The sequence below is a fragment of the Lagopus leucura genome, unplaced genomic scaffold (genome assembly GCF_019238085.1).
Source record: "Lagopus leucura isolate 7727_CA_CO unplaced genomic scaffold, USGS_WTPT01 Super-Scaffold_100008, whole genome shotgun sequence".
In the NCBI taxonomy this organism is placed as follows: domain Eukaryota; kingdom Metazoa; phylum Chordata; class Aves; order Galliformes; family Phasianidae; genus Lagopus; species Lagopus leucura.
The window spans coordinates 23,375,502-23,395,104 of record NW_024962265.1 but is presented as its reverse complement, the minus strand read 5'-3'; the positions used below and the strand labels follow the sequence as shown (position 1 = coordinate 23,395,104).

General features: G+C 49.2%; 2 protein-coding genes across 9 annotated transcripts in view; one reads left to right on the top strand and one right to left on the bottom strand.

Annotated features, from left to right (window-relative positions):
* The window catches only part of ST7 (suppression of tumorigenicity 7), a 133,808-nt gene extending 132,938 nt beyond the window's left edge, over positions 1 to 870 (top strand). For all 8 annotated transcript variants that reach the window (XM_042872479.1, XM_042872481.1, XM_042872480.1 and 5 more), the window contains one exon: positions 555 to 870. In XM_042872479.1, coding sequence (XP_042728413.1) covers positions 555 to 650 — 96 coding nt within the window. In that variant the 3' untranslated portion in view covers positions 651 to 870. The remainder of the gene's footprint in view (positions 1 to 554) is intronic.
* Positions 871 to 3,339: 2,469 nt separating this feature from the next.
* WNT2 (Wnt family member 2) lies at positions 3,340 to 18,614 on the bottom strand. Its single transcript, XM_042872616.1, has 5 exons — positions 18,481 to 18,614; positions 17,516 to 17,739; positions 16,121 to 16,398; positions 12,944 to 13,208; positions 3,340 to 5,108 (listed from the first exon to the last, which is right to left on the bottom strand). Exons 1-5 carry the CDS (start codon positions 18,612 to 18,614, stop codon positions 4,879 to 4,881), a joined length of 1,131 nt encoding a protein of 376 aa, XP_042728550.1. The 3' UTR covers positions 3,340 to 4,878.
* Positions 18,615 to 19,603: the final 989 nt, after the last annotated feature.

Here is a 19,603-nt window from a genome sequence, read left to right as displayed (position 1 = left end):
AATATTTTTTTTCCTGTGCTAAACTGGTCTTTATTAACTTGATTTTGTCATGTCTGTCATGATGTTCATGTATTGAAATTTCTTCTGTTACTGACTGCACCACAGTAGGAGGACATGGAGATAAATCCCAGTTAATGACGCCTCAGAGAACCATTTCAAACCTGAAGACACACATTTTGTCTGTGGCAGGTCATGACAAATTCTGCAGTGATGGGAGAGCCTTTCTCTCATGCTTCAGTTGGTTTGGGGTTGAGTTTTCAGTGGATTTAGTGTGAGCCCGAGCCTGGGATATGAGATGTGGGGGACTTTTGTAGTTCACCGCTTTAAGTTTTGTAAAAATGGGGATCTCTCTTGCCTGGCTGCAAAACCAAGAAATCTGGGGATGCACAAGGCTCAGAATTTGGCATAAGGGCTTTATGCTTGAATTACTTAATTTTGATCGTGCTTAGAGGGTTTTACAGAAGCAAACAGCAAGAGCTTGTCATGTTGGACAGCTTTGCATTGAGTATTGTCTCCAGGATTTTGATCTGAATGTGTGTCTGCTTTCTTTGCAGTTTCTCAGCACCCTCTTTGCCCCTTTGAATTTTGTGATGGAGAAAGTAGAAAGCATCCTGCCCTCCAGCCTGTGGCACCAGCTGACGAGGATCTGAGGGAGCACCCGCTGACTGACTGCCACGACATCTGCTGTGCCAACATTTGGTTGACCACAAGAAAGCATGATAAAAAAGGGAAGCAGTTCTAAGACTGAAAAAATCTTCATGGATTGTCTGTTCTCATATAAAAACTGTTTCGTTGTACAAAATTCATTGATGTTAGGTTCTATTATATTTTGCCTTCAGAAAAGACAAAAATAAACTTTTGTGTATTGCAGCATTGCTGTCTTTTGGCTTCTTCTTCAAAGCTCACATTGTGCTTTGTGTGCTTAAGTGTGTCTGGAGCATCTGCTTCACCACAACTCAGTTAATGAGAAAGCACTTATTCACAGTTTAAGGCACTGAGATATGTTCGTTTGTCAGTAAGAGCAAAGATGAAACTCCCATTGCTGGAGTTGGTGTAAAAGGAGAGTATTCCTTAATGGTTGCTTTATTTTTGCCCTTTGATCACACATTCTCTCATCTACACAGGAGAAAGACTTTTGGCCAAGCGAGCTGTGTTAAAGTAAACACTGCTGTATGGTGAGAAACGTGGCAGCCCCGTGCCAGGAGAAACTGGCTGTAAGAGTGAGATTTGGGAAGAACACAGAAGGCAGAGAGCCCCATGGCTGGCTGCAAAGTAGTTTGCTGTGATGTCATAGAATCATAGAATGCCCTGGGTTGAAAAGGACCACAACGCTCATCTAATTTCAACCCCCCTGCTGTGTGCAGGGTCGCCAAACACCAGACCAGGCTGCCCAGAGCCACATCCAGCCTGGCCTCGAATGCCTCCAGGGATGGGGCATCCACAGCCTCCTTGGGCAACCTGTTCCAGTGCGTCACCACCCTCTGAGTGAAAAACTTCCTCCTAATATCTAACCTAAACCTCCCCTGTCTCAGTTTAAAACCATCCCCCCTTGTCCTATCACAATCTACCCTCGTAAACAGCCGTTCCTCCTCCTGTTCATAGGCTTCTTTCAAGTATTGGAAGGCCACAATGAGGTCTCCCAGAGCCTTTTCTTCTCCAAGCTAAACAAGCCCAGTCCCCTCAACCTTTCCTCATAGAAGAGGTGCTCCAGTCCTCTCCTGTGTCATAATTAGTGTGGCTTATGTTTCATGTGAGATGTGGCCTGAGATAGCAGGAGGAGGTTTGCTCATGAACATGTGGAAATGTTCATATTCTTGGTTTTGCATCTGAATTGCTAAAACAGCCACAGGGAACACCCTCAAAGCAGGCACACCTGCACACGAGCAGTGGTAAAACTAAGGGTAATTCATGCACCTGTTGTCTCACAGCAGTGCTGTGGAACCAGAAGGGGCAGGCACAGTCTGCTTCTGGTGGCTGTGCTCAGTCAGCTCTCAACTGTCCTGTGGTTTTGTGTCACTCATCCCAGCCTTCTCAAAACCTTTTGGAGTTAGTTTATATAATGCCCTACATTTCAGAAGAAGAAAGTGTTGTGATTAACAGTCCTAATAGAAGTGTGTTTGCATATTGGTGTCTACGTAGCTATGTACAGATGCTGATGTTTACCAGCAATCAAGGTACAGGTTTGGCCTGCTGCTAGGGGAAGAGGTAATGTGAACGACTGTCTGTGTGGAAATCATTATTTTAACAGACGGAGAGAAAAGAATGCTTAACTCTTTGGAATGAACAATCAGAGCCTTCACTTGAACTACAGGAACTTAGAAGAACTCAAAAATGTCATATATGATTATTTCTGCTATTTCTAATATCCACCTCCCTTAGCAGCAAGGAGCGATGGATTTAATCTGGCACGTACCTTTTGAGCTGTAATTGGAATGGTGGGCAGCTGAGACCAGGCGGTCAGACTGGGGTTCTTTGCCACTGGACAGAGGCTGCAGCCTGGGGCTCTGCTGCTGGGGAGCTCAGCACAGCTCAGATCAGAGGTGCAGCCTGCGCTTCTGCTGACAGATGGAAGCCTCTGCCTTAGTGCAGAGAGGAGCACTCTGACTTCTGGCCAATCTGAAATGGCAGAAGCTCCCAGGAGTGCTTTCTTTGTGGAAGAGGCAGAAGAAGTGCTGATGAGAGTGAGCAGCCCACACAGTGACAGCAGCCATAGTGCCGAGCATTCAGGAAGTGCAGTTTCCAAGAACTTTTAAAAACCCTCTAAGATGAAAGCAAATTAAAAGCCCCAAAGCAGTCAGAAAATGTGTTTTTAGAGGTCATTCTATCTGCAAATTCATCATTACATTATTCATGCATTATTTGCCCCCTCCCTGGAGACATTCAAGGCCAGGCTGGAGGGGGCTCTGAGCAAACTCGTCTAGGGGCAGGTGTTCCGGCCTATAGCAGAGGGTTGGAACTAGATGATCTTAAAGGCCCCTTCCAACCCGAACCATTCTATGATTCTATAATTTCTACATCATTTCTTGTATAGGTGAAATAAGGGCTTAAGTAACAAGATGTGTATCTAAGCCACATTTCCCAGTAAGGTGTCAGTCTTGCTCCAGGCTTCCCAGTATTTCTTCTGCCAGAATAAAATTTCTGGCACCTTTAATACAATGATCCCGAAACACTTTACATGGGGCTGCAGAACTCAGGTGCATTCTCCTGCTGTTGTTGTAGGTGGATGGTTGGATCAAATGCTCTTAGAGGTCCTTTCTAGCCTAACGATCCTGTGAACCAAAGGATGAAATTAAGAAGCAGGTGAGGCTGATCTCATCCTCTTTTATTTGACTTCCCAGGACAAGTTCCCTCGCAGAACTGAGGCGCCCTTTTTTCCAGAATATCAAAATACTTCCAGCATTATTACCTGCTGAATTTGTACATCACTCAGAAGATCCCTGAATCTTTCCAAACACGTGGCACACACAAATAATACTGTACTGCTTCTAGGTTCTTTAAGTGTAAGGCTTTGCTCAGACTACAAACTCCATGCAGATTCAATTTCACAGTGAAATCTGAATGAAAGTTCTCCTTAGGGCTGACCTCTAAATAAAATCAGGTGTGAAATTTTGCTTGTCCAACCTACAACCAGAGTTTTCAGCAATGAGGCCAATATCATAACCACTGACCTTAGATGTACCCTGGGGTACGTGTATCCCACTGCACACATGTATGCATGGGCTGTTCTCAGCAGCGCTCGGTTTGTACCCAGAGTCACAATCTCCGTCCACAACAGCCCCCAGCATCTCTCCAGCGAGGCCACGGTCCCAAGGCCTCGTCACCTGCAGCCACTGTTGTCGCTCAGCTTTCTGTGCTGAGCCAGGCAGGACATGGGCCCAGGCAGTCTGCCACTGCCACCATCAAAGGCCAGCGTGCTCCTCATCAGCTGTGGGTTTGTGTAGTGTGGATTTGGAGCAAGCCTCACTGCACCTGAACTGTATCAGTTTAAGCACACTGAATAGGTTTATTAAATTTAAAACAACGTGAGAGCTGATAGACTCTATAGAACAAAACCCAATTATTAAGATAAGGCATTGCCTTCTCCACCAGCTTTCTGCATGTTTTCCTGTTTATTATGTAAATGACAAATAGGAAACCCTATCCCTGCGTAGTTGAGCATCCTGTTTCCAGACGTCATTGGGCTCAGAAACAAAGCTATTTTCTTTGATCCTTCAGATCAGTGGTTAATATTAATGACCTTTAACAAGCTCTCAAGGCAAACTGTCACAAATTTATACCAAAGGCATTTGCTTTCACTCTTTTATAGCAGATGAGACTGTTGCAGTTGAATGCATTTCCTGTTCTCTCCTTTTTGCTATGGGCCAGTCTCTGCCCAGCACAGCTCATGCCCCAGAGGGCCCCGCAGCGCACACACAGCTCCGTGTTGGGTAGATGGACAAATTCAACTCCAGCAGAGCCGTGGAATCATCCTGGCCTCAGAGCTTTCCATGGTGGGGCCCCTGACCAGTGCCCAGCCCCGCAGCCTCACAGGCTGAGCGTCCAGACAAGCAGGTCCTCTGGAGGAAGCCACAGCCATGGCAGCGGGAGGCCCGGTAGGATAGGCCTCATCCTGGGGCCCCACCGTGCTTGTGGTGGCAGCAAGAGCTTCCGGTGAGGAGATGGGGGTCTGTGTCGGATGGGAGGCCCAGTGGTGGCAGCTCCTTCCAGCACAGCTGTCGGTCCACACAAATTGTGCAACAGCATGGTCCTGCTGAACCGTGCAGTGAATGCTGCAAATTCGGCATGATCAGTGGGCAGCTTCTGTGTAATGAAAGACAAAACTGGCGTAAATGTAGCAAAGGCCTCGGAAGCATTCCCTGCGCAGACCTGCACCACACGTCATGTCCGGGAGGCCCAGCCCGCAGCCTTGGGCGCCTTGCATGTGTGGATGTCCACCTCCTCCAGGCAGTCCTGGCAGCGCACCGCGCAGCACCAGTGGAACTTGCACTCGCATTTGGTCATCCTGCTGACACGCAACGTGTCGTAGCCACGGCCGCAGCACATCACCTCACAGCTGTCCATGCCGCGGGAGGTCTGGTTGCACACCCGGCCAGCCGTTCCTGGAGAGCCTGCAGGGGAAAGGCAGCGGCCACGTGAAAAGGCAGGGTGGGTTCCAGGAAGGACAGACAGCATGAAAATAAGGAGACACAATCTGCTATGCATTCGGTCCTCCAGCATCACATTGCTGTGGATTATTTGTCAAATGAGAAATGCTTGTAAGGCAAAACTGGCCTCATATTTTGGGCAATCTGATTTCTGGAAATGAGCCTTGGAAAGGAGGAGTACAAGTGACCAAATGCTGCAGGGCTCTGCCTGACCCCAAGAATGCCACAGCCCTGCATTCAGCCCCACGGCTGTGCAGCACAGCACTCCATTCTGCAGCCACTGGGCGGGCACACAGAGCAGCACAGGGTGGGCAGGGCAAGGCTGCTGGGCCCCAAACTGCTATAGCTGGTGGCTGTGACCTTGCTGCTGGCATTAAAGTCTGCAGAACCACAGCACCCAGAACACCTTCTACCACAGCTGCAGTTCACAGTCCCTGCATTAGAAAGAACTGATCTGCTGTGGGCAGGAGGAGGACAGGGAGACGGCCTGCTGCTCTCTGCACATCCCCAGGGCTGGGACACCTCTGCTCACACCCAAGTGGCACAAAATGGCTGCAGTTACCTCCTCAAGGCATTCCTGCCTGGAGGCTGCTGTGCCACACAGGAGTTGGTGTTCAGCTGATGATAACTTATTCCAGAGAACACTACAGGATCTATGCCACAGCTCTTGGCAGACCGTTTTCCATCTGAAAACCTCTCTGCCTACCTAATTTCTTAGCTATTAATATTCCAGTGAATTTCTGATGCAGCCTTAAGATGAACATTGCTCCAGCATTGCCTTTAGACCAGATAATAGCTCTTTTTGTCTGTTCTTGGCCAAAATGAAATCCCCTACACAGTGAGTATGATCACTAAATTAACTGGGAACATTCTACAAAGCATATCTGCTCAGTTTTGTTACTAGTATGTTATTTCTCAGGTGTACACAAAAATTCCACCTTTCTAAGGAATAAAACGCATGCGTACAGTAATTCAAATCCGTGTGAAGTGGGACAGCAAATAAATCTTAATTAATAAAAGCCCAAGCCATAATTTTTAATTATTATAAAATCAAGCTGCATTAATTCCTATTTTCTATTGCTTCTCCCCACGGTGTACTTGGAATTATGTCCTACCACTACTGTATGAAGCACTTCAGCACACAGCAGCATGCACTGTCCACAAGGTCTCCCTGCCTCCCAACCTCCCCAGCACCAGGCAGACATCAGATCCCATGTCTCATCACCCCAGCACTCAGGCAGCAAGTGATCTCACACCTGTGAATGAAGCCACCTTCTCTTCTGCCAATTCCCACCTGACCAATGCATGATGAGCATAGTGTGGGAGATTTTGCTTTTAGCCATGTTATCAGAAATTTTACTCTTTTTATACCTAATCAGGACAGGCTTCAACTGTTGTTCCAGCTGCTCACCCAGCCCAAGACCCTCCTCCAGCATGCTGCTTTGGCCAGCCCTGAGCTGAAGTGCCACCTCAGGGTGGAGGAGGCTGAAAGCAGGATCATGTGCCCTGTCTCCGGGTCATGCTGCTCTGCCTGGCTGAGCTCTGCCATCCCCAGCTCAGCCCTGTCCCAGCCTGCCCAGCTCTGCCTAGACTGGGGAGCTCACAGGGAGGCAGCTGCTGGGCAGAGCTGAAGCCCTTTCTGTTTGAGCAAACAAATAGCGTTGATGTGGAAACCAGTCACAGGCTGCACCAGTTATGTTCTACACTGAGAAACAGCAGCAGCTCCTGGTGTCCCATCCCCTCCGTCTATACAGGGGCCTGGATTGCAAGTGGGGAACCTAAGGGAGGGCAAGGTAGCACCAGTCCCAACCCTTACTTTCCCAGGTCCTGTTTTCAGGGATTGCTCTGCACATAGAGGCCCTGGCACCACTGATTTGGGCACAGGCAAGGACCCACAAGGACACAGAGCTGTGCGACCTTTCTCGTGGTCACATAGGAAGCCGGTGGCAGAAACCAACCAATCCTACTTTCAGACTACCAACTTGATCCATGAACAGTTGGAACGGCTGTGCCCAAGCCAGCCCCTGGAATCATCTATCACATCCCAGACAGAGCAGAACACCTTTAATTGAAGAAGTGTGTTTGTAGGGCCTTGTCCCTCAATCTCCACTCGGACAAAATAAAGTCACAAAGGCCAAGCTCTTGACAAGTATGATTGGTGTTTGCATTAGAAATTTGATTTGAATTCTCCCATGCTTCTGCCTCCCAGCCACCCACACATGTGGTTGTACTACGCTGATGGGGCCCAGTAACAAAGTCCTGGAATGCCCAGGCTGTGTGATGTGGCATATAGAGGACAACAATCCATAATAACTATGATTTGGATTAGATTCAAACTGCCTGGTGTTCTGCTATGGGAGGAAGGCCTCACGTCAACCTCTGCATAAGGTCAGGTGATGCAATATGAACGCTGTGATGAGGTGTGGGAGCCTTCCCGGGAAGGTGAGCAGCATTCCTCAGCCAAGACACAGGTTATTTCCCAGCCCAGAAGTTCTGGTTTCCAGATGTCTGGGGAAACTGCACAGCAGCCAAAGAGAATCTGAATGGGAAACTCCCACTGATTTCAACGGGAGTTTTGTACTGACTTCAACAAGAAAATGATTTTATTCCCTAATGGGGAATCTTCCCTAAGATAGTCAAAAGTCAGTATCATCTGATGTCACCCACAATACAAAACAAACATCTACTGTGCCATTAGGGAGGACCTAGATTATCCACAGAATGTGGCAAAAGACAAAATAGTGCACACAGAAGCTTAGCTCCTGAGCACAACTAACATTTCTGAGACGTTCAGAGAGCTTCTTCAGCATTCCTGTGGCTCTGCCTGAGCTCAAGGACAGTTGTTGGGCACCAACCTCATTGGGGAAACCAGGGCACACACATCTCACGCTGGGCTCCCCCTCTGGAAACAGACATCTCAGCACTCTGACAATATTCAGCATGCAAATTTAGCTTGCCTTGCTCTTGCCAAACTCAGTTCACCTACAACGCAGAAGAAACATTCCCCTCACGAGGCAGAAAATGAGCAATAGCTGACAGCAGTCACACACATCACTGTACCTCTGGAGGTGCTCAGGCACTCAGGTGAAGAGGACAGTAGAGGAAACTAAACAAAAGAAGGTAGAATTTTGTAGTCTCACCCTGCTACCTACCGTGCACCTCTGAACCATGTGAGAGGCAGGAAATTGTTCTGACTTGCAGAAAGTTTTAGCGCAACATCTTTGTTTTGATTTGAGTTTCAGAATTGCCATGCCAACACACAACGTTGTACACGCCAACATACCCACAGCTCTGAGCACTGCCAGCTCTATGGCCTGCCCATCAAGCCCTTCCTTTCTTCCTGCTTTGCAGTCATTTTCTTGAGCAAATGTGGAAAGTTGAGAACTATCTTTTTCTCTCATTCCTAAAGAACGACAGTGACATTATTTCTCTATAATGCGAGATTTTCCCTTCTATTTCTATTTAAAAATATGGCTTCAAGCAATGAACTTCATTACTCAACACTTGCCTAAAAGAATAAAAATGTATTCACAGAAAATTAGTTCTGAAGGTAATTTTCAAATCAAGAAATATTCAGGTGGACCTACACACAAGGCAAGTGTGAGAGGGCCTGAGGGAGTGGGCAGAAAACAGCCATCTCTGAGAGAGCTGGGATTGAGCAGACCAGCAATGGAGAGACAGAAATGTGTTGACAAAAATCAGCTCATTCAGAATAAGCTGACAGTGCGCACATGGCCGACTTCTCTCTCTGCAGCCACTGCCAGCTGTCCTGGTCCCTCAGGCCCAGGAGGATCCCAAGTTTGCTGGCATCTCCTCAGTCCCTCGGGAGGATTCCAAGTTTGCTGGCATCTCCCCAGCCCTCAGGGCTGGCCCTTGCTCTGACTGAAATCATTGCGAGCTCAGCATCAGCCCCACGGGTTGGGACCTTGCCTCATATGTTCTCAGTGCGTAAATTGGGAGATGGAGGCCAAGTAGTCACACAGGGACTGACTGCGTAGGGCTAACCTTAGCGAAAAGTGTCTAACACAGATCAGCATTGGTTTCCCTCCACGGGTTACATACTTGAAGTGCTAACACATCTTGCCCAGTGCCAATACTTTCCAGGCCACAATTTAATTTCATGTTTCTCTTTCGCTTCAAACTTGGCCTTCTTTATTCCTCTCAGAAATACAGCAGATGGCTTATGTGGAGCAATAAGGGAAAAAAATGACAGGAAAGTAACCCTGTGAAGGAGTCCTCAGACACAGCTGCTTGCTGGAGACACATAACATTGTCACCAGTCTCCCCATGTGCAAGCAGAGGCAGCAATGCTGGCTTTGATAGCACCAAAACGTGACCAGATGGTGTCAGGAGAAACCTGTGTGTAACCCAGAGCAGCCTAAGGTACATCTCACATGGGTTTTCAGCAGGTCCTGAGGGCTGCCTGAGACCACCTGCACACGGACACGACCTGTCCCTTCACCCCAGCACCACCTTAACACAGCCAACACCTTGGTGCTACCAAAACATCTGCAAAAAGTCAACCCCTGCTCACCAGTGCAATCCTGCCATCACATCTAACTGGGAGAGGTCAAGTAACTTGGATCTCAACTATTTTTTTTACAGGAATACATTACATGGCTTTAACAGACTCCACAAACAACAGCCCCCACTAAAGGATCTGCCAGTAAATCGATGATGTCTATCATATGGCTGCTCACACATTTATTCCCAAAGCATTCTTTATTTTTTCACCATTCTGGTCAAAATGTGATAAACTTGCTTCAATTTTCAATCATCCTATCCTGCATGTATGGTTAAAAAGCAACATTTTAAAAATTGAAATGTTTTTACCAGAAGCTTACAAGCAGACAAAGAAGGCTTTAGAGCCTTCTGAGGTGAAGCTACGCATTTGAGGAAAGCCAGTACAAAGCTGCACCCGGACTGCCATCGGTGTAACCTTCCCTCTATTTCCTTTTACAGCATTATCCTCTCTGTACAGGGGATGCTTATATTGAGTTTGGCAGCTAGCAGTTTTTGTTAATATAAAGGAAGCCCATGCAAAGTATGTCAAAATATGAAAGTTCACCGTAAGGTCTTCAAAAGCCCTCTGGGATGTCCAACCTCTGCTTCTAGTGAATTATGATTAAAAAATATATAGATGGGCAAAAATTGTTCTGGCTTCCACACAGCCAGAATCAAGTGGATTCAGAACAATTCTACAAATCTTCCTTTGGTCCTTTTCTAAAAGCCTTGAAATCTTAACGCTAGATAGAGGTGGTTGGCTTATTACACTCTCTTGCTATTAAGTGAGCTGCTATTTGTGGTTTCCACAAATTATCTCCCTTCTGAAAGCAATGACTCTTCTTCTCCTTCTAGGAAAGAAATAATAACTCAACGTTTTTCCCTCTGTAGGGGTGAATCATGTATATATGTTCCAGTGCCTCCCCCAGACAGACTGTGGGGTGTATGCAGTGACAGCACCCTCAATGGCTGCCTGCCACCAGCAAACAGCCAAAGCTGCAAGCTCCAACAGGAGGAGGTAAGACATGGGGATTTTTGGAAGGATCATTGATGATACAACTCCAGAGCACCTTTCATATACTGGGGTTTATGCATTAACACACCCAAGCCACAGAGAATACTGGCTCTGTCATTTCACAGTTTGTGAAGCTGTTGAGTTGTGATGCTTCACAAAACGTGCTATGGGAATCCTTCCCCCAGCCCCAGTTCTAATCAGTCTCTAGGTGCACAGCTTTTCTGAAGCATTACACTGCTGGAATTCCCCAGAGGCAGAACTGTATTCAAGGGCATAACAAAGAACCGTGGTATTGTACTTAGCTGACACTGAGGTGCTGCCCGCATATTTCCAAACTCAGACTTCCATAGTCTCATTTCATTTAACCTCCAATCATCTAGCAGGCTAATGCTCTGGAGTGCTCAACAGGGCAAAATAAAACTAATCAAGAAAAAATGCTGCTCAGCTGCTGATGTTATCTCTGCTGAACTCGGATCAGCTTGTGTTTATCTTTCCTCGCTCCACGAGAGTAGCAGGCAATCCCACAGCACTGTTCCTGTTCCCACTGAAGGCTTATTGCAGCTTTCCAAAACCGCACTCTTCCCAACAGCCGTATCTTCAGGCTGCTGCACGGCACAGAAACGCCTCATCAGGAGTGTTATCTGGGGAGGAGCGGGAGCGTATGCCAGGCTCCGGGTGGGGAGCAGGGAGAAGCGCTGCAACACACGCCCAGCATCCTCCACCAGCAGCTGGCTGCACCGGATTAGGCTTGCTGCAAAGGGCTGTTACATGGCTTCCTGACATAGAATTGGGTTGTGCACTGGCTCTCTGTCTAGGGGGAAAGAAATCACACACTTCACAATGAAACAAGCAGCTCTAAGCAATGAATATCAAATACAAATTTCAAACCTATTCTGCAGAAAGTTCAGTAAGTCCTAGTCTGTGCACAGTGCCACAACACGCCCATTTATTCACTTAGATTGAACTATTAGACCTTATGGTACTGGTCACTACCCAAGGAACAGCACGTTCTTGGGCAGGTAATAAGCACCATCTGCAAAAACCATAAATAACTTTTAAAGTTATGTTGACTACTTAACTAACCAGGATCAGTGCACAACATAAGCATACTGGATGAAATTCCGGGTTTGCTGAAGTCAATAGTACATGAGAAGGATTTCACATATTGTTCTTATTTAAGTACAGTTGTTTTGCAATGTTTATTCCAAGTAAACTTGGATTGTAAATACACAGCAATGCCAAAAAGAACTAAGCTGCTTTGCTATCCAGAGACTCCTATGGATGTGTCATAGCGGGTGCACTCTGGTACGTTATACAACATATTCATCAGTTCCACAGCATCTTTCATACATTACTCAGTCTGGCTCTCTTCTCCACATTTCTGTTTTTCAGTTGCTCATTGTAAATTGCCACATCAGGAAATGCTGCACACTGGTCAGGAGCTGTTGGCACGATTAGCACTGCTCAGTAGTGCCTCAAACCCCGTAACATTGCTAAGGGTGTCCACAGAAATCTCCGAAAGCAGAACACTTTGGTGCTAACAGCAGCCCTGCAACTCCACCTCTTCCCACTGGGGCTGGTATGACTCTACAGAAAATGTGATAGCTGCTATAGACTGAGCCAATGCCGGCTCACAGAAAGAAATAACCACAGTGAGACCTGGTGCAGCATGCTGTGCCCCACCGAATTGCACCCCTTCAGCCACCTCACACCCTCAGCAACCTGTGCCACAACACAGGCTGGTGCAAGCGGTGCACAGAGCTGCTGGCAGCCTGCCTGCAGGAGAGGAGTGTCTGCAGCAATGAGTTGTGGGGAAAGAGCAAGTAAAGGCCACCCAACTCTTCAGAGTGTACAGCAGCAGCATAACAACATGGAAAAGAAGTGGTGTTAAGTGAAGGCAGCACCATGGGGATGCCACAGGACTTGACTCTGCTGCAGAGACACGGGGTGGCTCTGGAGGCTATGTGGTGTGGGCCTGCCTCCAGAGCACAGCTCCAACTTGTCCTAAGGACAACCTTTGCCCTGCAGAGCCTCCAGGGCTCCTCAGCACCTGGAAGAAACTGCTGAATGACATCAGAACAACTGGCTATCACACATCTGGTGACATTGAGGAGCTATGGATCTTGTACAGAGCCGTTCTTCCAGCACATCTTTCTTCCTGTTTCCTGCTGGTTGTATGCTTGGATTTATATATATACACTTCAATAAAAATGATATTTTTTTACCTGTAAAGCACAAAGGTCTGAAATAAAACCATTCATGTGTAATGATAGAGGCTTACCTACATCCCTGTCCCTGATACAGTAGTCTGGAGAGCTTTCAAAGTATACCAGGTCATTCTTAGTTGGCTTCTTAAATCTCTTATTAGCCACAGTGAAACCCGTGCCATCTTGATTCATGACCACCTGAATCGCTCCATTGTATTTCTTCCACAGATAATCTCCTGTTTTCCTAAAGTCTGCCATGGCCAGCCAACAGGTCCTTAGAGTGCATGATCCACTCACACCGTGACATTTGCACTCCTGTTTCAAAAAACGCTTCACGGCCTGTTTAGAAACGCAGCAAAATATACACAGGTAAAACAAACTGTAATCGAAGCTTCTCAAACCCTTTCCATTGATCCTGCCATGCCAGGCTTGCAGTGGGCCTTGAAACCACGGTCTGTAGTGACACCCACTGGTAGCACCAAGTCATCCGACAGGGCTGGTCCGATCTGCTCGTTTCTCTCAACCGCACCATCTTCCGAGGTTTCCTTGCCTCCCCCCTCCTGCTGGTCATCCCAAAGACCTAGAGCACACAATAGTGCCAGATACAGTTCCAGCAATGGGAAATAAATTGGGTAAGGGACACAGTTGCTCAGCAGCAATAGGTGAAGGTGCTCCATGTCACCATGGCTCAAGCTGAAACACTGCCAGACTGCATGTCCCTGCTTGGGCTTCATGGAGCTGCTCCTGGCTATGAATATTTTTATTGTATATAAATAAAAGAACTGAGAATACTGTGACATTTTTACTGCTATGTTGTTAGTGAACATTTTAATGCAATCAGGTTTAAATTTACTGTGAATAATCTAATAGAACTGTCTAACTTCCTCAAATTGCTCTTAGGCATGGTGTCTAGATTCCTACACAAAAGTAGGCAGTGTTTCAAACACTGCCGGGGAATTAATAAGCATTTCATGTTAAATGATTTTGCAGAGACTCCAAAGCATCATACCTGGGCTGGGGCACACAATTTAAAAATGGCATTTGTAAAATCTTACAAACAAACATTACAGAGTGAGGCCTTGATTAGTTCGCACCGGAGAGATCACCATCATTAATTTAACGTCTGGGAAGCATTAATGTCTTTTCAACTTCATCTCAGACCTAGAAGCTATCTGCAAGATGTTAGGGAAAAACAGGTTCATAAACAATAAATAATTTACTCTAATTCTGAAGATAAAAATATCTGATCTGTTATGCCTTAAGGGTTCATATTTCATGAACATATTAGAGTTTGTATGAGGAACAGCATCATGGGAGGAAGATAACAGACAGAAGAGGCACAAGATCAAAGACTGGGGTGCAGCAGAGCAGCGCTCTCCATTCAGGCGCCTGGTAATAAGGTGAGGATGTGTCACACAGGCGAAGTATGCTTAATTTTCTTTCTAATCTGGGTGACTGCTTCAAAGAACAAGTAGGACTGGGATTCTGCTCAGACAGGGGCTTAAGTGTGTGCTTGGTTTTAAGCATCTGAGGAGCTGTTTTTAAAGGAACCTGGTGGACCCAGGCCGACAACACCTGAAGAAGCACATCAAGATTCAACATTGTTGGTGGTGTCCCTGTACTGATACACAGCAAAGCAATATGCTGTTTTCTGATTCCTATGAGATTACTGTGAATACTTCTCAGTGTATTTCCGAACTAGTAAGATCCAGGCAGTCTCCTTTATAAGAGGAATCTATGGACATGGGCTCAGAGCTGGGGGTGAGAAGAGTTTGAGGGCATGGACCCCGCCTGTGTGTGCAACCTGGGAGCAGCTGAGGCAGTGAGGGGCTGCAAATTGAACCTGCACTGCTGTACGGAGCAGCACTGCTTCCTGTGGAGAAGGCCCTAAAGGATAAGGGAATGTGCAGGTAATATTTAACAAACAAAAAGCCTACCTGCTTGCCAATAGTATCCTACCATTTTGCATGTCAGTGTTTTTAAACTTACAAAGATACCCAAATATTCCAGAAAGCACTTCACAGCATGGAGCCAAATTACACCTATGAAGTGTTTCCTTGTGTTGTAGATGGCAGCCTCTTTTGCCACACAGACAGCTGTATTAACTTTCTTTGTTCCCCACTAGGCATACCATAACTGTGCCTATCACACTGATAGCATTACACATTAGTTACATCTGCTGCTAGAAAACAGATGAAATAGAGATGTTGGAGGACAAAAAACTATTAGGAAAACCATCTGCTTTCAGTACAATTAATTAATGAAAATTGGATCTTTTCTTTCTAATAAAGCTACTTAATATGAAACAATTCCACAATATGTTAAGGGAACTTTTTAATACAAAAAAAACAAAATAAATCAAAAAAAAAAGGTGAGGATATGAGCAATGAATATGCTGCTGAATATGTGCTAAGGAAATCAGAAGACAAGAAGAAGTCTCTTCATGCCAGAAGTGGTTGGTGAAGCTCTATGAAATATCTTCCCGTGTTATTTTGGATGGCAAGAGTGTAGTGAATTTTGAGCACATTCTGAATAATGAAAAAGTACACTCCAATCACGTGCACTACTCTCACAACTTATTGCCACTACCCTCAGATATCAGAGCATGCATTCTGCAGCTCTTGCACCAGCAACAGCCAATGTGCCTGCAGCCACTCCTGCTACCTGCAACAGCCAGCTGAAAACTTCCCGTGGACATTGAACAGTGGGATTTGTATGCAGTATATAGAGATGCGTTTTTCTTGTCGAGGCCAATGTCTTTTGGAATTAAATGCAATGTGACTTCTGTTTTCTAAAAAGTGAAGTCATTGCATTTTCTCTCTGCTCGTTCTGTTTCAGTTTACCATACACGCAGAGGAATGGCCGGTACTAGTTTTTCTCCAACACTATTTTGAATTTGCTCTCTAATAGCCCAGCCTGAATCTTCAGCCTCCTGTAAGAATTTTTACTTTTCATTAACCAAAAGTAGTAGAACTCCTCCATGCATAAGGATGAGACTCAAAACAAAACCTCCATCCACCTGACCCTGCAAGGGCTGTACCTGCGCTCAGCTCCTACACAAAGAATTGCTGGATGGACCCAGAGGGGCACTGACAAGCAGTAGCACATGGCGTGCTGGGAGCCCTGCCACCCCAGCCTTCAGGGCAGATCAAATGGCGCCTTGCCCTCCCACTCTCCCCTGCTTTTCCTGACCTGAGGTTGCTGTGAGAGCCGGCCCCACCGCACCCCACGAGCACAGCCATGACACCCACCTTCCTTCCTGCGCGGTTGTTGTGGAGGTTCATCAGCGCCCTGGCGTCCTTCCCTTTCCTCTCCTTGGCATCCACGAAGGCCCTGGCGAACTTAACGCCATAGTCGATGTTGTCGCTGCAGCCGCCCCAGTCAAAGCGGCCCTTGCTGTCCTTGGCAGAGCCCTTCTTCTCGGGGTCACAGGAGCAGGACTTCAGCTCTCCCTGGCTGCACGCCCTTGTGATGGCAAACACAACGCCAGCAGAGGAGATGGCGTGGACGAACGCAGACTCCCGGCTGCCTGCAATAAGAAGCAGGCCTTAGACATGGCTGTGGTGCTCAGTGTGAGCAGCTGGCCTAGTTCAATAGCCCAGCCTGTGTGCTGAGCGACAGGTTAAATGGGCTGGAGCCACACAGAGGCGTGTGCCTTGCAGTCAGAACTGGCCATGTCTCAGGGCTGGATCCCTCCCTGGTACAACCCCGATGTGGGTTGGAGTTTGTTCCTGACATGGGTGACCATCCTTCCATGGCTCAGTTGCTCTATGGAGATGCAGGGAGAGGGCAGCTGGCATTTCTGCCACGTTCCATCAGCTAAAAGAAATACATAAAGTGCTGGGTCGGAGACTATTTGGGAAATCACTACACAGAGACACGGGAATAGCATCTGCGCTGCAAAATACTGCAACTAACTTCTCAAGCCAGCTTTTCCTCTTCAGAGGCATTTAATCTTGCTAATTTCAAAGGGAGTAGTGAGAAATCTTTGGTGCTTTTTTTCCTGAAAATGAGAAAGCGGTGAACCTGGCGGCCTTCACTGATCCAGGTGTGCTTGGTGCGACCGGCAGCACCGGCCATGTGACGCTCTGGCAAGCCAGGACAGTGACTTCCATACATCACAGCCCAGGCACAGTTCCTTCCCACTAACGATGTTAATTCGTTACACCAAAGACCAGCTGTTTTTCTAGACTATGCCTACTCCTCAGTGCATATTCCAAGGCAATAATTGCTTAAGTTTACTTAAAGATGTAGTAATTTACAGCACGGAGTTGGGTTGTGTTGATACAACTCTATAGTAAGGGGCTATCTTCAGACTCCAAGAAGTCCTGAGTTTCACACGAAAGGAGTGAGCAGCAGCTTCTCCCATAGTAGTTGGGGCTGGTATCAGTGAGCCACGCCTGTCCCTTATCACACCGTTATCACAGTGTGAATCCAAAGAGTCCATGGCGCTATCTACAATTTCACACTGGGGGAAATTGGGCACTTTCATCCTTAGAGCTGATAGAACAGCCACGGAATAATGCTGAGCACTTATGTCACGGCAGCACCTGGATGCTTCACCTGTGCCACCCGCCCAGGCCCCCTCCTCAGCCATGCCGAGCCCCTGCACCCACCGCCCTCTCCCCGTCCCCGCCCGCACTCACTGCGCTGCAGGACGCGGCCGAGCAGGCGCTGCCCCCGCTCCAGGGCGCTGCAGTCCCAGCGGTGCCGCCGGAACTGGTGCTGGCACTCGGCCGTCCAGGCGGCCACTCCGCGCCCGATGGACAGCATGGCCTCGGGGTGCCGCCGGCACAGCTGCCGCTGCCGGCTCACCAGCCCCGGCACGTTGTCGCACATCACCCGCGACGAGCCCACGGCCCCCATGTACCTGCGGGAGGCAACGGGAGGGGCAGCGACGGGAGCACCCGGCCGGAGCCCTGCGTGCACGGGGACATCGGGAGGGGCGCGGGGAGGGATGGGGAAGGGATGCGGAAGGGACCGCGGGGCAAAGTGCCGGGAGGGGTCGTGTTTGGGAAGGGGCCGCGTTTGGGAAAGGCTGCTTCGCTCTGCTCCCCTCGACTCCGACTTCGGCTCCGCACCCACTTTTTGTGGAGAAAACCTTTAAAAACCTCCCGGGCTGTGTTTTGTTCAATAACTTCAAGAGTTCAGACTTAAAGAACCGCCCGGCCAGAAATTAAATTACATCATCTGCACCCAGATGTTCCCGATTAAGCCCTGAAATGCTCCGAAAGTGTCTTTTATCAAACCCAAACCGCAATAGGTGTCTCCTGAAGGGACCTAACACAGGAAAACGTCCTTTCCACGGATTTTCATTATGTCGAACGATCGCGAAATCTATAAGGCGCGACTTCCAAGAGTGACATTTCAGCGGCACCACAAAAGCCTTCCCCAGCAGCAGAGCCCGTACGGACACGGTGCGGCCACGGGCGGTCTCAGCGGCGGGGACGCGCTCGGTGCCGGATCCCGACCGGGATCCGCCGCTCGGTTCGCGCCCAGTGCTGCGCTGCTGGTCCCGTCCCGTCCCACCCGGGTCCACGCGTGGGCTGCTCCCGGTGCGCTGAGCCCGACCGCTCCTTCCCCGCGAGCACACGGGGCCGCCCGCACTTACCACCACGAGGAGGCGACTCGTGGGGTCGCCCACAGCAATACGAGGGGAAGAGACCACCACCAGATCCCGAAGAGCGAGGCCATGGCGGGGGCGCGGCGCTCCGCATCGGGGCACTCGCGGGGGGCAGCGGACATCCCATGGGACAGCGCCGGGCGGCGGCGGTGCCGCGGGGCCCTTCCTTCGCTCCGCGGGGCTCTACCGCTGCCCCCCCGCGCCGGGGGCGCTCCGGGCCCCGCTCCGCGCCCCTTCGTCTGCGCCCCGCGCCGCCCCGCGCCCCTCCCGCATCCCTGCCCCGCTCCGGCCCTTCCCCGCGGCCGCAGCAGCGCTGAGGGGCGGCGTGGGCTGCGCGCTGACTGGGTGGGTTCTGCTTTTTTTTTTTTTTTTTTTTTTTTCTTCCCTTCTCTGAAACTCTGATGGATGAAATGATGTCAAGAGACACTAGGGAGAGGAGGAGGTAACACCTCTGATTAGGATGGAGTTCCGAGGAACGGCTGCTTCCCAATGACCCCGCACGCAGCCGCCCCGCGTACCGTTGCCGGGCCGACCCCGACCGCCTCCGAGCGGCAGCGGACCCCCGGCACCGGGCGAAGCCGCAGCCTCACGTCCCGCGGGGAGTGGGTGGGGAGGTGGGGCGCGGGCGGCGAGCGAAGGTCCCGTCGCGGGGGGCGGCCGAGCCGGGGCTGCGGGACAGAGCCGTGGCCGGCCGCGAAGCCTCTCGGGCGCTCCCCGCCGCTCCCGTATGGCAGCGATCAGGCGGAGCCCCTCCCGCCCCGCGGCCCTGCCCGATCCGCTCAGCCGCTGCCCCGCCAGGCAGGCCGCCACCCGCGGGCAGGGACGGAGCCTGAGCCGCACACACCGCCCTCCGAGTCTTCGCGTGCGCGCCGCTCCTGCGCCAGCCCTGCGTGCACCTCTGTCACCGTCAGCTACACAGGTCAGATACGGGAAAGCAGACACAAAAACCAACACTGCAAAACGTCATTAAAAGAGAAATGCCCTGGTTCAGGCTCAGCCCTTAGGGTTTGGGATGGCTGCAGTCAGAGCATCGCTCTCCTTTTGGCTGTCAGTCCCAGGGGAAAATCCTGGAAAAGAAAACCCAGCAGTTCCACTGGGACCCAGTCCTTGA